The sequence below is a fragment of the Pyxicephalus adspersus genome, chromosome 1 (assembly GCF_032062135.1).
Source record: "Pyxicephalus adspersus chromosome 1, UCB_Pads_2.0, whole genome shotgun sequence".
Classification (NCBI taxonomy): domain Eukaryota; kingdom Metazoa; phylum Chordata; class Amphibia; order Anura; family Pyxicephalidae; genus Pyxicephalus; species Pyxicephalus adspersus.
In genome coordinates, this window is record NC_092858.1 from 14095929 (window position 1) to 14113430 (window position 17502).

Consider the following 17502-nt stretch of genomic DNA (forward strand, 5'->3'; position numbering starts at 1 on the left):
AGGAGAAGACTGTCAAGACCATGGCACAATGTAAAGCAGCCCTTTTCTACTATTTAAACATGGAGGAGCCCTTGAAATACATTTCAGGTCTTTAAGGAATTACATTTATTTCTCTAATTACAATATCCACAGCCCACAGCATATTGGCATGGTTGTCATTGGGAAGAATGTCCCAAAAATGGCCAAAAAGCCCATTGGTGTTAGTGGTAACTGACCTGAAAGGCACAGGGGCTTAAGAACCCCCCAGCAACCTATAGAGGAACCCTGGTTGAAAAACAGGTACCGGTATCTAAAGCACCTGGCTGAACTGACTTACCTGTAAGGAAAAATGAAGATTGTTTGGTAAATAGCATGTGGCAAAGAGAAACAGGACGCCAACATCCAGATGATGGCAATATACGCCACTCCTCTAATGGTTGATATCCGCGGCTTTAATGGATGCATGATAACCTGGAAACAGGCAAAGAAAATCTGTTTACAAACCAACTCCAGACAAATGTTTATAGTTTGGACAAGAGTGAGGAAGGATAGACTTTTGGATGACATTGCTGTGATTTTTAGAAATTATCTTTCATTTCATGGTGGCCACCTTTTCAACGCTGATCCATAGGGTATCACTTAGAATAAATTTAAGAGGAAATATTTTCCATGAGAAATAAGACAACATGAAGAATTTAAAATATGTTTATAATACTTTCTTTTTTCAAAGTGATTTCATTGGAGTAATTTCTTTACTGCCCCATTGATGGGGAGATAGAAGGTGAGGATAAATCTCTCCCACAGGATAAACTTAATAAAAAAATCCCACATTTTAACCTGACTTTCATTGTTCCAGAACTACAAAAATAAAGTTTTGCCTTGTTTTGGCATTTAAAGCTTAAAGTGCAACTGTACCTTTTTTTTTTAACCTAGTTGCCCTTAGTGCCCTGACTGCTGCCCTAGTCTTGGACTTACCTTCAGCATTCAGCCACTGATTTTCACTGTGCAGCCTCACTAATAGGAAAAAATGGCTGTGCATGAGTACCACAACCCCAGTTATTCCTATAGGAAAGCATAATGATTGTGGCCTCAAGCCAGGTGGGTGACACTCAAGGGGCAACTAAGTTAAAAAAATAAAAATTGTAGTACAGTTTTACTTTAAATATTGTTTATTCTAGTAATGTGTTTATTAGAAAAATTCCTAAAGCTGTATAGTAAACATGAGTAGATACTTTAATCCTATGCTACCACCGAGGGGTTTATAGCAGACTAGAGCATTAAAAGCTTTATACCCTTAGCAGGGTGCTTCTTCTTCACTGGCCATTCTTAATATGGAAGACAGTCAGTGACCAAGCTCCTTTGGTAAATGCAGTGGAGAAAAATTATATCACGGACCTAGCCGTATTTTTTTGGTACATAAACTTAGTCTTAGTTATTTTCTTTTTTTTTTGTTTGTCATTGAACACCGGAATCTCCACCTGGCACCTGATTATGATTCCGGTTATTCATCTGTACAGAGAGGAGGATTTGCAGGTGGGGTGGGGGATTATGTCCTTAGCAAGCATCTGTGGTGGCCATTCTCTTCTTTTGCACTACGTTGGCTGGATGATGTCAGGACTGGGGAGACTTAGAGGGACCTGGACCACCAAGATAGTGCCTTCCCACTATTAGTCATGACCTGAATGTGTCTATAAGTAACATGTATTATTATTACACTGTATTTTATATAGCGCCATCATATTACACAGCGCTGTACAAAGCCCATAGTCATGTCACTAACTGTCCCTCAAAGGGGCTCACAATCTAATGTCCCTACCGTGGTCATATGTCATTTATACAGTCTAAGGCCAATTTTAGAGGGAAGCCAATTAACCCAACTGCATGTTTTTTGGACCTGAGAGGAAACCAGAGTACCCAGAGGAAACCCACGCAGACACAAGGAGAACCTGCAAACTCCATGCAGATAGTGTCCTGGCCGAGATTCGAACCTAGGACCTAGCACTGCAAGAGTGCTACCTCTGAGCCACCGTGCTGCCCATTCCTGTGTTTGGCTTATCTAGCCACAATTGGACCTGGTGCTTATGTTTGACTTTAAAAGAGGCTTTAGATTTTTAGCTTCTCTGGTGCACATTGACAATGATTTCTGTACTTTCTGGTTTTATGCAAATTAAGAGAGTAATTATAATTAGCAGAAAAGCTTTAACAGAGTATAGATAATTGGCAGAAATGGGCTTCAAGTTGGGTATATTCTAAAAAGTAATAAGCTATCAGACATTTACATTAAATAAGTTATTTCTGCAGGACCTACTCCGGTTCTGCTTTGCATAGTATGAGTCCATAAATGCTGCACATGAAAGAACCAACAAAATAATACATATCCACCCACAATATCCCTTATAGAGCCTGCTGCTCTAAAAAATAGATATTAGTTGCTTTTACCAGGACAGTAATAAACTAAAGCCTTGTGTGGCAGAATGCATACCATTCTACCCCTCCCCCCCCCCCCCCCCCAAAAAAAAAAAAAGCATTTGCTAGGAATATATTTACATTATTACCCATTATTGCCATGTAAAACAATCTTCAATGAGATTGCTAAACAATAGTTATCAGGTTTTAGATAAAAAGCTCTCTGAATTAATGCTTTCTCATAATTTGGGGCCTTGGAAAAGATGAGGGCTCTGGGCAATTGCTTAGTTTATCCTATGACTGGTCCTAATAGGTACTTAAAAGCATCTTCTCCAAGAAATGGTACTTATTTTGGACTAATTGTTTCCGAGAGGGGTAAAATAGGCATCTAGGTCAAACAACCAGGAGGTAGAGACCTTCAACACCGTCTTCCACCTACAATGCCATTTCACATCTTTACCCTGACCTCTTGCTAACAATCCGCACCTTCAGTCATGCAATGCATAAGTGTTTAACACCTATGCAGACTTCCTGACACCAAGCACAGGGTTTTGATTATTAAAATGGGTTGGTTCAACAAATTTCACACTTGGTCCTGGAAAATCAACATCTGCCATGTCACAGTTCATAGTGATTGAATGAAGGTGTTTGTGCTGTGCAGAAATAAATGATGGCTTATTTTCCTACACTAGTAGAACTGAATAAGCACCGTGGAGAGCTGTAAAACGTCTTCATCATTACAATAACAAGTCTGATAGAATGTAACTAACTACTTACAGATTCTCTTAGTAACACAAATGTATTTTATGTATCCTATATTTCCATGAACGCTTTAACGTTTCCATTCTGTGCACACTATTTATAGATCTTTTTTACAAAGCAGCATGTATTTCACATTCACTGATCCTTTAATGGCCTCTCGCTGTGGCATCAGGATGAGTTTTCATGATAAAGTAATGTCCTGTTTCTGTGTATCTCTTCCATTATGATAGCCCTTCTTGTGTCACTTTGGATTGGAACTTTTATTATGTGAAATTCCCTAGACGTGAAATAAACAATAAAAGGCAACCTAGCAAGAAAAGGAACAGAGAGGAATTGGCGGTAGCAGCAGGTGATAAATATACCGGTATGAGGTTATTGAAAGGGTATTTCGGTGAGCGAGGCATCGACCTATCTATGACGTTTCATCCAATGTATTAATCTTTGACTGATCTCACTCGGTGCAGGGGCTCATTGATGTATTTTGTACAATGACACTATACCTGGTGCCTGTCCACTGCAATGGCAGTCAGTGTTAGCGCAGAGACGTGCAGGGAGCAATACTGCGCAAAGCGACTCACATGGCACATGCCTTTTCCAAACATCCAAGTGTTGCTCACAAAGCGAACCTATGGAGAGACATGGGAAATATTATTATATTATAATACAATATTATAATATAATACAAAAACAATAAAATGTGATCATGCCACACATAAACAAAGACATAATAATATTACCAGTGATCCATTTTTAAAGTAGTGAATCTGACATTCACATGGAGAATAAATAAATGTCATAGAAAACACATGAGCCTGGAAGATGATTCATCGAAGAATGTAGGCTAAATATTAAATTCACAGTTTTATAAATTCAACTTAAAGAATCAATTTAACCAAAGTGATATTTTAGGTTTTGGTAGATGCTGAAAAGTTAAACTTTCTTTTTTTATCTTTAAGAAATAAGGAGGAAAGGCCTTAGATGTCAACCAACCCAATAAATCTCGACCTATCAGTGAGGGTTGGTGGAATTACTGTCAAACTATAAATGGAGTTTTGCTTTAAGTCTTCGCTACAACATTAAAACATAGAATTGGCTGAGGGCTTAAAATCATTTGCACAGAACACAATTTATTCATATTTTGATGTAAATAATTCAAAACAACTTCAACATATATGAATGGGAGCTCTTATTAGTATTCATGGTAAAACCTCCATCACAGCTGCATCTGTAACGTACATAGAAGCACACGCTCCAGATATTTCCTGGCCAGCAATTCATAATAAGCTTTTCTATGAATTTGCAGGAAGCTCTCCGTTGATGTGAATGGGTGGTGATAGAATGGACGCATATGTGCCATCTGGAAAGCTTGGCTTCATTAAAATAAATTGAGTAACTAGGTACTTAAAAGTGTTTTAATGTCTGCAAATGTATCTATTTATGCCATATTTATTTCCCACAATCTCATTTTTTTTCTGTAACTATTTGATTGGGGTATAGGGGATTGTTTATTTTACAATTCTATGTGATGAATGTTTAAATTTGTGGGATGCTAAAAATGATAATGATGGTGATGACTAATATGTGAGCTAACATATTGCAACCCATATTACTTTTTCATAGTAGCGGAAATTTCCGTAAAGAGAACCTGTCTAAGTAAGGCTCTTACTTGCCAAGCAGAAAGAGAATATTTACCTCTTCTGCTCTCAATGTTGCTAAATTTTACTGTGAATAAGTAAGAAGGAGGTAGGAGTCATACGTGGATAGTTATTTATTTAGTGCCAACCCCAGGTAATGAGTACTAATGAACAAAAAAACAAAACAGAAGGGGATTTAACCTCCTGGGCCGTTCATTTCTATCCAGATTTATATGTCTAAAAGCGGTACGGGTTGTCTTTCATGAAAATTTATCCTACATTATAATATAATAGTATGAGTATAATAAAGTTTTAAACACAAAATCATGTCAAAATAATAAATGAAATAAATTTGAACAAAATTAATGTAATAATACATTTAATAATAAACTTTGACATGATTTTGTGTTTCAAACTTGATTACACTCATACTATTATATTATACTGTAAAATAAATTTTCATGAAAGGCAATATGTTGCTTTTAGACATACATTCAGTGTATTGCATTCAATACAGGTATTTTGTATTGAATGTAATACAAAATAATTTGAAATTCCCGCTGTGCCCCAGCTACATGCACCAACGTCACTGGGATCTCCCGGGGAAAGTCAACGCAATCGCCGGGAGACAGATCAACGAAGAGAGCGCAGCCAGAGGATGGCAGGAGCCTGGAGGACGCCAATAGGACCAGGTAAGGCTTTATTTTTTTTTTTAGCTACCCTGAGTGGGGCTCGGGTTTAGCGCTTTCAGCTGTTTTTTTTTACCCTGAGCCACACTCGGGCTTACCGCTCCGGAGATTAAGGCAAACACAAATGTTTTACTGGAAAACTAGTATAAGGTGATCACAGTTCAGTAATAAGATTATATTGTCCAAAGACAGGCTTTGGTTTAGGCCAAACAATGACGCTAGACAAATTGCTACTATTTCAGCAGAAAGTAGGTTCTAAAGGCTGTCTGGTAATATAAAGTCCATACCATCAACTGCAGACATCCTTATGTCACAACACGGTTCATCTTTAGAAGGCTTCCTCAGGGGTATTGCGGTATGTGAGACAAACTATGTGATGAAATATTAGGAATTTGTCTTCTTTGTACTGAACCAAAACTTTTGCATATAACCAAAATGTTTGGATAATGTATTTTATTACTGAAGTTTGGTTACCTTATACTTGTTTCACAGTGAAACAACTTGTGTGTTTGCCCTAAAATCCTTCTGTTGTCTTTCTTTTGTTTAAATGTTGCTAAACTTCACTCCATTGCTGAAAAATAGTGCTAGGAAACAGACACTTTTGGGACTATTAATCTAACGAGTTCCCCAGAAGTCTTGTTGGTTCCTCCTGCTCATAGGACTTAATAGTTGTTTGGAAGTCAGCAGATGGAATCAATGAGGGTTGCAGGTGAGTCAGATGCCTGGTCCCCTGGGGTTGTTCTGCTGAGGGAGAGTAGGGTTCTACGGGGATCCATTGTACACCCTATATCATTACACAGAAGTAGATTAGTAAGCGAGAGACCACACATTCCCAATTTTTGCAAATGTTGAATGCAGAAGTTGATTGAACAAAATTATCTCTTTGGTTGGAGCCACAGACAGCGGGACAAGTATATATTGTTTGTCAGCTTTGCAGTAAAAATTTTGGTTTATCTATGGAAAGTAGAATTTGCACATTAACATGTGTGGCATAAACACACAGCAATGGGACAAAAACTCTACCTGCATATTTTTTTTGTTACCTGGGGCCTGGCTGTGTCAACCTTCATGTTTTTATCCCAAGTCCATATACTCACTCATTGGGGACCTTTTATAAATTGTTGGTCTCTTTGGCCATACCTTTGCCATTTTTTTTTCATTTAGATGCGGTCTATTCCCCATGTAGTGCATTGAAATTTGGACACATCCAAATGAAAAATCGGGTAAACTGGTGGATGAATAATTGATAAAAAGATTTCATACTTCTGAATCTTCATATGCACAAACCAGAATTTTCAAAAGGAGTATGAAGGGTCCAAAATATGATAGCGTGTCGTTATACAGCAAAAGTACTAACAGTATTAATTTTTCCCTATTATAAAGGAGAGGAAGCACCTGAAAGATTGTTGTAATTCTTTTAGATTCTATTATCAGATTATCACAATGTGCCTTGGAAATGGCAGAATGTCATATGGAGCCATTTCTTGGAAGGTGAATATCCCGGATCTTCTAGCAATTTTTTCCCCAGCCTAGCTCTAGCCCATCTACTATTTATTTATTGAATTTACAACCCTTCCATTTATGGAGGCTCAGCATCATACATGTAAATGCAAATTGCCGAACAATGCCCAATTCTGCATCAATTTACCCGTTTGATTAATATTTGCACAACTCCTTCCAAGATCCTGACCACTACTTGCATCAGCAGTACTGAGGGTATATTTGACATTCCCTGATTTCTTCTTACCCCCCAACAACTTAATAATGAAATTAACAAAAAAAAAATGTCCATTTTAATTAAAGCCCCAGTGATCAGTCATGGAAACTTCTGTGCTTCTCCATAGAATGAAAATAGATCCTGGTTGGTAGGAAGGGCTACTAGGGAGCATTATAGGCACCCTGCTGTCTAAGTACCCCTCTCCAAAATGCTAAACTCTGATGCAAGCAATGAGCTGGCTTTTGGGAAGACTAATTAAATTACTGGTGGATGTCAAAGCAGTATTTGCATTCAAAATACCCTAGGTAATAGCCACATGTGATGCTGAATCTCCATGATCAAAGGAATTTTAAGCTGCAGCCCAAGGACAATAAGACAAGCGAGAAAATAAAGGAGGCTCTATCTGACCCACTGCAGCTTTTAGAAGCTCATAGGGTAGAACGAGTACAAAGATTAAATGTAAGACTGGAGTTTATCCTAAAACCTTTTACCTATAAAAAGTAAACCAATATGTTGCAACAGACAATGTACAAGATACAGAGCAAGTGATGCAGCAAACATATATTTGCATTTTAATGTAGACACATCTAGCTTAGTCACAAAGGATGTCTTTCCACATCTTTCCACATTAGCATATTGTTTTATAATGGAAAAACATGACCTCTGGGAGTCATTTCATTCTATCTTAGTATAATGAACACAAGAGGAAAGGGCCAGTAACTTGTTCTTCATCGTTTCCTGCTTGGTAATGAAACATCGCTGGAGGAACATGGCCTTCGCGAGTGACTACCTGTTTAATCACCCGTTTGGCAATCGGCAAAGTATATTTCAAATGAATAGAAACTCTAACAAAGAACTTCTTTTATTTACTTCAATTTGGTCTATTTAAAGTACCATTGAGAAAGCCTTGTAATACCTATTGTAAAAACTAGATTCTGCTTGACTTAATTAACTAGTATTGTATCTTGGCTGCAGAACATCTCCCTCCTATTTTATGGAGAGGAGGTGGTGTTTTATGGCCCTAGAATGACAACATCGATACAGCGGGATGAGTGAATGGTATCATTCTAGCATGATTAGCTCTGGTTGCAATTAAAATAGGATTATGAAAAGGCAACTATGTTTGATTTCATTTTATTTTTTTTGCAGAAGAAATAAAGCATTTCTTGTCTGCAATGAAGAGTCACCTGCTAGCCATTTTTCAATTTTCCAGTTTACTGTAGCATTAAAAAACCTTTGGCAAGTTCAGCAAAATATTAGCAAACCTAAGACCTGCTAGGTTCTTGAGCTCAAATCAGCATTAAAGTTACTTAGTAAAGTTTACTGTCATTACCCAGGGCAGGGATGCAAAGGTAAAGAATAAATAGCTGCAGGGACCATCATTAAAGTGAGACCGTTGTTTTGCTTTGCATGTGCAAAGGATTGGTTGTCTTTAAAGCTGCCCACATAAATCTCAATTCTCAGCCAATTTAATCCACTAGGATTTGTTCATACATTCATGTAATTGCTGGAAACAATCTACTACCGAAGAATTTGATCAAATACTGGCAGTTTCCATTCCATATCCAAGTCCATCATAACCATAATTTTGTGACTTTACGTGTTATTGCAGAAGGGACATCGCCTGTCCTTTTCTCTAATAACCACATGCCTGACTTTTAATTTTGTAAATTGTGTAAAGAGGCTTCAGTTCAGCTTTGAATTCTTTAAAATTTTGGCAAAAAATAGAAATTGAATTGAAAGACTTATTGCACCATCAAATGTGTGGCAATATAGGGTTTTAACCTCCCTGGCGGTATTCCAGAGTGTGGCTCGGGGTAATTTTTAGTACCAAAAGCGGTAACCCAAGCCACAATCGGGGTGGAATTGCCAGGGAGTTTAAAAAGATTACACGGTAAGCGGTGCCCGTGGTGTCCTCCAGCAGTGCCCAGCATCTTCTTCACCTGGTGATGCCCGCCTGGCATCTGTGTAGCCTTGCTATGCCTGGCCGGCATCTGCCACCCCAGCATGTGAACGTTGGGGACGCAAGGCCAGGGTACGCAGATTCCGGCCAGGCATCTATGAGCGAGCCTGCGGCTGGGGGGCGGGACCTTGAGTCTGGGGGGCTGAACTGTGTGGCTGGGAGGCGGGACAAGGTGGGAAATTTAAAATAGTAAGTATTTTTAAATGTACTGCTTTTCCATTTAAAAATACTTATTATTACCACATACATACATACCACCAGGGAGGTTAAAGTTGTAAAGCAAACTTTAAATGACCAATTATGGCACCGACTTACCTGTTTGCAGGCACCCTGCCGTGGTTACATGTCTTGTCACTGCTATGTCCCAGGAACTGCCATCTTTGCTGTCAACTCCATGCTGGACGTCTGGGTTCATGGCACTACCATTGGATGCCCACTGATAATAACTGATAACCTCTGTAACCGGATGCTGGCTTTGTATGTGGTGCTGCTGCAAGCCAAGCTTTGCATTATCTTGCACATGCACTGTGTAGTGTAAAGCTAACACAAGAAGCTAAAAGGCATTGCATGTCTCTTTTGTCAACGAGCTCTACCTTCTGGTGACTTTTTTCAACTTTTTTCCCTTTAAAAAAGCTGCTGGATGATTGCTGCTTGCTGAAGTTAAAAATCATCAGACTAGTCATTTAAATAGTGCCCGTGCAAAGTAAACTAATTAAAGTAAACCATTAACTAATAATTAGCAAATACTATATACAATACTTATTTGCTTTAAATCAAGCAAGACAGCAGATGTCGGTTGGTTTAGTTATAATTCCATGAGCAAAAAAGGTCATAGCATCACCAATATATTACATGAATAATGATTTTTCCTTTCCTTTCTCTATTCATTTCCTGAGCCTATTAAAATAATAGGAAGTTTTTGTGAATGAAGAGAAAAAGAGAACTGTGTATGATTTACATACTTGGTATTTAAAGTGCAAAGGTTCTGTAATTTTTCCATATAGAGTGATTATTATGAGCCTCCAGCAGCAGCTATTAAAACATTGTGGGAGGAGGAGATGAACTAATAAAAGTGAACCAGAATGTTAAAGTCATGATTTTCTATGTAAAAAAGAACATCCATTAAGTTTATTTTGCCTTAAAATGTCTTGTATTCCCCCTGAAAAATATCAGCGTACTGACATTTGTATATTTGCAGTGTGAGATCCAAGGTACTACTGACTGACTGATAGGTATAGATTTACTAAAGGAATATAAGCTGTTCACTGGCCAAAGTAAATTGTCCCCTTGTTGGAGATATTTGACTTAGCTTAGTGAATGAAGCCATTCGATCCTGTGCAAGAAAAAAATCCATTGTCCTAGCATTCCTCCTGCCAGCGCACCCACGGGTCAACTCCTCTCCTTTTGACCCCCAGGACCACCTACCCAAGCTTTAAGAAAGCATCCTACCTTAACCTCCATGGTCCTAATTCTGTCCTTGCAGCAGTATTACTCAGATTGGTATTGTCTTCTCTCTCCTCCCTATGACCCATGCTTACCTGGCAAGAGGAGTGCCAGGAAAAGGGAAAATTTGTTGTGATATTTACTGTAATTTTCCTTTCCTGGCAACTCCTCCTGGCAGTGCATTTTCCTCCTTTTCTTTCCTGTCTTTAGCTTGATACGGAACACAAAGTTTGGGGTAGGACGTCATTAGGAAACTTAGGTAGGTGGTCCTGCGGGTCAATAAAAAGTAGGGTTGACCCGTGGGTGCGCTGTTAGGAGGAGTTTCCAGGAAAGTAAAATAACGGGTAAGTATGACAACAATTTTATCTCTTTTAGATCTCCTTGCATGTCATTGAGTATTATTTGCAAACTATCACCACATTCACTATTTATTTGTAAATGATTCTACGCAAGGGTATATTTTACTTCTTTAAGTGAACAGCACATATTTCTTTTGTAAATCAACCCCACATTCTACCGATAGAGATTTGCAGTGAGATTTAGTGATGTCACTACTGTGCTGCTCAATGTTCTCCTTGCTGGAGGGGAATCCCTACCTAAACACCTGCAGTAGAAGCATCTCCCTGAATTTTAAAGAAATATCTTTTACAAGTTTGTAAATAACATTGAGGTTGTCTCTTACTTTTATTAATGTACATTTAGTTATGTTCTTTACTCAATTGCTCCCAATCAAAATGTAGTTAATAAAGTTAAACACTGTATTATGAAGAAGAAGAATCCTTGTACTCACTGTATACATTTTATACTCCAGCCATATATTACTTTGTGACTAACAAAGGAAAACATTTACTATCAAAGATTTACAAGATATTATGTGCTATGATTACCATATGAATATCATCTTTCCCGTATTATTTGTTCGCTGAATACAAAGTTAAAAACATGTACTCTGTTTATCCTGTCTGAAGTCTTTTATATTGTACACAAGAAGATCTTAGAAACAAATGCAGCATTTTTCTATACTTAATAGAATAGGGATTTACATATATTTTGTTTATATATGTGTAATAGCTAAGACTAAAAAGTATGCCTATTGTAAATGATCAGTCTAGTCTTTGTTATAAAAAGCATATGGTACAATAGGCAGAAAAAAGCAAAAGAAGATTTGAACTCAGTTAATAAAATATTAAAATAACACCAAAGTAGATAAAACAATGACACTTTTGTGCGATCAGTAAAAAGCCAAATGGAATGGATGAGATAAAAGATGTTAATTATAGTACAATAAATTTCCCTTTTCAGTGATACATATTTTCAAGTATTGGTAACTCAAACAATGGCTGGAGTAGAACCCACAAATTGGCTCCCTGGTGTGTTCTCTACACGTTTCACAGCCAGCGCTGCTTCCTCAGGAGAGTTAACAGTGCTCTTCTGTACAGAGATGCATGTGGACCTACTGGCTCTTTTGTATAAATATGGATTCAAAAATAGGCATGCTGCATTACCACCAGTCTGCAACTGGAAGTCATAACATCTCCAGGAGGAGACGGCAAATAAAAAGCCATCACCCTGCCAATGATCCCCAACAAACCAACTGTTTGAAACATAAAAGAATAGCATACCCCTCCAGGGGACAGGCGGAAGAGATTTCAATGAAACAAAAGGAGGATTAACTGTATAAATAATTTAGTAGTCTCACCAAGTCGCACATATACCGGCTTATTTTCATTCTGTATGTTTTATTCAATATTATTTTATGAATTTTTTTTAAGGTAAGCACTTTCATTCCCCTTTATGAAGGAGCGTAAGCTGTAAAACGCGTAGAAATCACTAGCGGAATCAATTTGTAGACTCTTCTCCACAAAGCTAATAATACTTGCAAATATGTACCAATGACAGAGCAATTTTGTTGTACGGTTGATAGCAACTTCTGTCTCGCCTCCTACTGCAGACTGCAGGCTAAATTAGCTTACAAAGAGGCTTAATGTGACTTCATTTCAGCATTTTATAATTCTTGATACAGTTGCACTTAAGACTTGGAAGGGGAGTGCTGGTAAAAGACACTTGCATTTCTAATACACTCATGTATACTGAAAAGGAGAAAGTACAGAGGGATGACCATGACTCTGATGTTCCTTTCTTATTGTCCAATCACAGACGGGGGAGGGGAAGAGACCAGGTTGTATTGTCTAGCTGCAGTGGAGAAAATGAGGTCACCAGACTCACTGTATTGTCTAGCAGGGCTGTGCAAGTCTCAGGGCCATTTCGAGAAAAGTACAATTTAATTGGAAGGTAGTTTGATTTCATCTATGTATTTTATCTGTGATTAAAAAACTCAAGGATCAATGCTGTATATGGTATTTGGTGGATTATGTAGCCCCGTTTCTCCAACATTTCCTTCAGCTCTGCTCTATAAATTCTCTGTCTCTTCCTTTCTACCTTCTCAAATTTAAAATTCATCAATAATAAATCATGTCATTTTCAACAGTTCTGTTCACCTTCCGTATGAGGAACTGGCACCAGAATCTCATTCTCTGCCACCTGCATCTGTCTAAAAGTCACTGCTACGGTCTCAAGCTTTTAAGGGTATGTGTTGAGTTTTTTCATATATCTCCTTTTTTATTTTACGTTTTATTCCACAGAGAACTCCATATATATATATACCTCAAACCCACCCACCCACTACAGTTCAGTCACATTCCAGAAAAGTCTAAACTGGTTTAAAATAGTTTTCATATATACCCCTCTCACCCCTACATGTTCTACTTCCATCATGGAACAAGAATCACCACTTGCTTTCTATCAGCTCCATCACTTACCTTTTCATGAATATTATTCATGTATTGAATTCATTAAAGCACACACTCTAGCTTGTTCAGTAGATAAAAAATAACTAGATTGGTCATTAACATACACAAGGATAAACAAACATGTAATTGGGAAATATTGTGCCAGACCAGAAATGAAATATTTTGTTGGACTACCTTCAGCTTTGATTACAGCACATTCACTATGGTAAATATGCCATGCCATCAGGTAAGAATTATCTATTGATGGAGGAACCTGGTCATTCAGTATATTCAAATAATCAGCTGACCACATTATTTGGGCAAATAACATTGCCTAACCTGACTCACTGGAGCCTCAGATCATAACACTGCCCCAACAGGTACCCCAGATCATAACACTGCCCCCACTGCTACCCCAAAATATAACACAACCCCCACAGGTACCCCAGATTATAACACTGCCCCCACAGGTATCCCAGATCATAACACTGCCCCCACTGGTACCACAAAACATAACACTGCCCCTACAGGTACCCCAGATCATACCACTGCCCCCATGGGTACCCTGGGTCATAACCCTTTCTCCACAGCTACCCCATACCATAAAACTACTCCTCACAGGCTTGGGGACTTTGGCCAGCCGGTGTATAAATAGTGATGTAATGAGGCAAGTTTTCAATCTATAAAAACTCCCATCAGAGTACACAGTAGTATCACTGAATCACCAATGTAGGCTTGTTATAAGCCTGGGTCTGATTAGATTCATTATTCTTATACAAGAAATAGGAGAGTGACTGGCTACATTTTAGCCCATGGGTGCCCTCAATACCTTTTCTAGAACTTGTTGCTGGGCCTTTCATATAATCCTCCAGCAAATAGAAAAACTTTAATAGCCTTTATGAGAGGTTTTCAATTCTTCCTATTGGACTTTTTGTGCATTTCATATTAATGAGAATGCAACAGGAAGAGTCTGAGAATGCAAAAAGTGAATGGGAACATCCAAAACTTAAAAAAAGACAAATGAGCGAAGAAATTATGGCTTGAAAGTCTCACTGTTCCAGCAACCAGACGATGTCTGAGCCTGATTCAATACAATGGCAATCACCACTAACTAGAATATCACTTTTCAGAAGACTGGCTCAATAACGAAGCTTTCCCCTCTCAAATCCTTTGTAATCTTCCCAATGCCAGAAATGTACTTGTCAACTCCATGGCAGACACCGACCCTTTGTTTCTACAAGATCGGATCTTTGTTACTACAAGAGCTGCAGTGCCAACAAAATATCAATATCTGACCCTATTAGCAGATTCACATATTCTAGAAGGTGGATATTTAGAAAAGACATGAAAACTTTTTCAACCTTCCAACAGAAATGTTTCATTTTCTATGTATATTGCGTCTATTCACTCTCTGGTGAAACTTTTTTTGATCTCTGGTCAAGTCCAATATGCCCGAGCCTGACCTATACTTCTACAACCCATAAGGTTCATGCTCCTTGTTGATTTAAATGTAGCTCTGACCTATTCTAGCTGTGAGAGATTGGGTTATGACCCTCCTCTGACTCAATCAGCTTTTTGTTAGACTAAAAAGAGGATTTTATTTTTGCCTTGAGACCAACTTTAATAAATATCCTTCGCAGTATACTTAACTGAACCTGTTTTCACTTATATTGGAGATGAGATTTGCAGAACAGGATGACAAAGCTTCACCTGGAACATGTAAAGTCTATGGTAATCTACAGTGATGTTTTATCATGTAAACTAGCTTCAGGACACACAATGCAAATTGAATTTTGCACTGCACATTGGATTATTTTCATTCCAGACATGTATGCCACAACACGAAGATCCATAATGTAATCCTGGTTTATTTCTGTGTTCTTCTAAAGATAGGAAAAGGATGACGCACAGAGCACATGGTTCACAGAGAAGCAATATGGTCCATTTAGCTTTTGATGAACTAAAAGACCCAGCTGGTCAAACTGGCAGGAAATAGGAACAACATAAAGGCCCTGATTTATGAAAGCTCTTCAATGACAACAAAAGTTCCTGTATATATATTACCTTACTAATAGTAAGCAGAATACCCTATCTACGAAATGGGATGGGACCTGGTGATTGAAACTGGGACTTAATATTCTATTACTTGTGTACATACCTTTATTGACAACCGACTGATGTTATCATGTTATTTATTACTAATGTATTATATATATTCTTATGTTAACAGATTCCTTGACCCCCTCCAGTCTGGTTTTAGAGCTGCCCACTCCACTGAAACAGCCAAAAATCTGTAAACCATTCTTTGAATTCCAGGCCAGTGACTTTGTCTGTGATAATGACATCAGCAAAAATATTTTGGATGCTATCTTTGCTTAAATCAATAGGATGTATCATACCATGGAGAATGTAATGATGTAAATAATGTGTTGTAATTATTAATGCCGTGGAGAGTGTCTGACTTTGTCAAAGGTCAGAAACTGCACTCTTGGCGATATGGAAGTGCACTCACAAGTGATCCTTTGCACTTACTTTCAGTTCACATCACAAAAGGCAATTTTAGCAGTTGTAATAAGCACAAAGAATTCAGCTACATTGATTTTGCAGCAAATAAAACAATTTAGGCAGCTGGTGAAAGTTTATCCATTGGCTGCTTAGGGTAAACTTGCTTGACATATTTGTACCATTGAACTTTTTGAAATTAACTAGTTATTTCTCTTTCATAGCCCGTTCTTGCATGGCATAACCCTCTCCTCTACTTGGAGAGTCCAATTACCTTTGTGCTTGCCCAGCTGCTCCTCCACCTTTCACCTCCGTAAATGTTTCTTAGAATATCTGCTGGGATAGAAGGGAAGTGAAATACTATAGAGCAGCCTTTCACAACCTTTTTAACCCTGAGGAGCACTTGAAAAACTGTTAAGGCCGAAAGGAATTGTTTAATTGTTTTCTGGTCTCAGGAATCCTACTTAAACCAATTTATTGGGGGTCAGTAGGGAAAAAGGTCTCTAAAATTGGTGGCTGTTAAGGAGAAAGAATGCCCTTTATGGAATTGGATAAAATATCACCTTTATAGACAAATAAATTATCATCAGTAATGCAGTTGGCTCTACCAAGTGGTGTTGGCTTCATCATCGAATGGGAGGTCAGTTAGCTACAGTTTTAGGAACCCTCAGCAACCTCTGAAGGAACCATTGGTTGAGCATGGCTGCTATGAAGCTTTAGGTGTGCTTGGATTGCTGACATCACATTCAAGATGGCGGCACCCAGTAGCAGACACAGAGTACTTGGTTGTCTACTCAAAAAGGCTTTTACCGATAAATAACAGGCATTAAATATGTAACAAAACACCTAAAATATTATTGGAAGGTTTTTATTTTTTTGCTAAAGTGAATGACCTGGCAAGAGAGTTTTTCTAAGCAGGGGTTTGCAAGAATCCCATCAGCATTTTATAGTTGTCTAGTTCCTCACCTTGACCTATAATACCCTCAATACTTATAGATTATATTAAATCTGTAGTCAATGATTTGGTGGACGTCTATTTTAATTACATAGGTATGATAGGTGTGATGGCCTGCTGTCCACAAACATTTTGTCCATTATTATTATTATTTTGTATATTTGAGTTGGATATGATAAGGTAATATTCCCATCCCTCCGGTGGCCCGTGTCTTCTACCTTTCTTCCCCTACCATGCCATGGCTTCTTCTTTTAACTCCCTACATGACTTTAGAACTCAGTGGATGGAAAAACTAGTTTTTATCTAGAATTATATAAATAATGTCTAATGCAAACAGAAAGCTTTCTAAACATCCAATAATGCAGCTATGTATTCTTACTGTCAGCAGCATTTCGGGAAGGAAAGGGGACAAACTTTAGCAGCCAATCAAACTTTTCCAAAAACGAATATGTGCTTGACTAGAATAAGCATCCTCATCAGTATCCTACCGATTCATTGTCCAATCAGTAGACCAGGCTTGTTGTATCACAAGACTGGCTGCACAATATTGCCTTTTCAGGTGAGCCAGGTGCTTAACAAAAGCACTGAACTTTAAAAAAAAAAAAACATTTTTATTTTAATTTTATAAAAATAATAATAATTAAATCAAAGAGCATGTTAATA

The 17502-nt window shown here is 38.0% G+C and overlaps 1 protein-coding gene across 1 annotated transcript in view; it reads right to left on the minus strand.

Moving 5' to 3' along the window:
- GPR83 (G protein-coupled receptor 83) overlaps positions 1-17502 on the minus strand; it is a 30084-nt gene that overhangs the window by 3904 nt on the left and 8678 nt on the right. Inside the window, exons 2-3 of the mRNA XM_072402661.1 lie at positions 3648-3773; positions 317-450 (exon numbers count right to left, since the gene is read on the minus strand). Coding sequence (XP_072258762.1) covers positions 317-450; positions 3648-3773 — 260 coding nt within the window. The remainder of the gene's footprint in view (positions 1-316; positions 451-3647; positions 3774-17502) is intronic.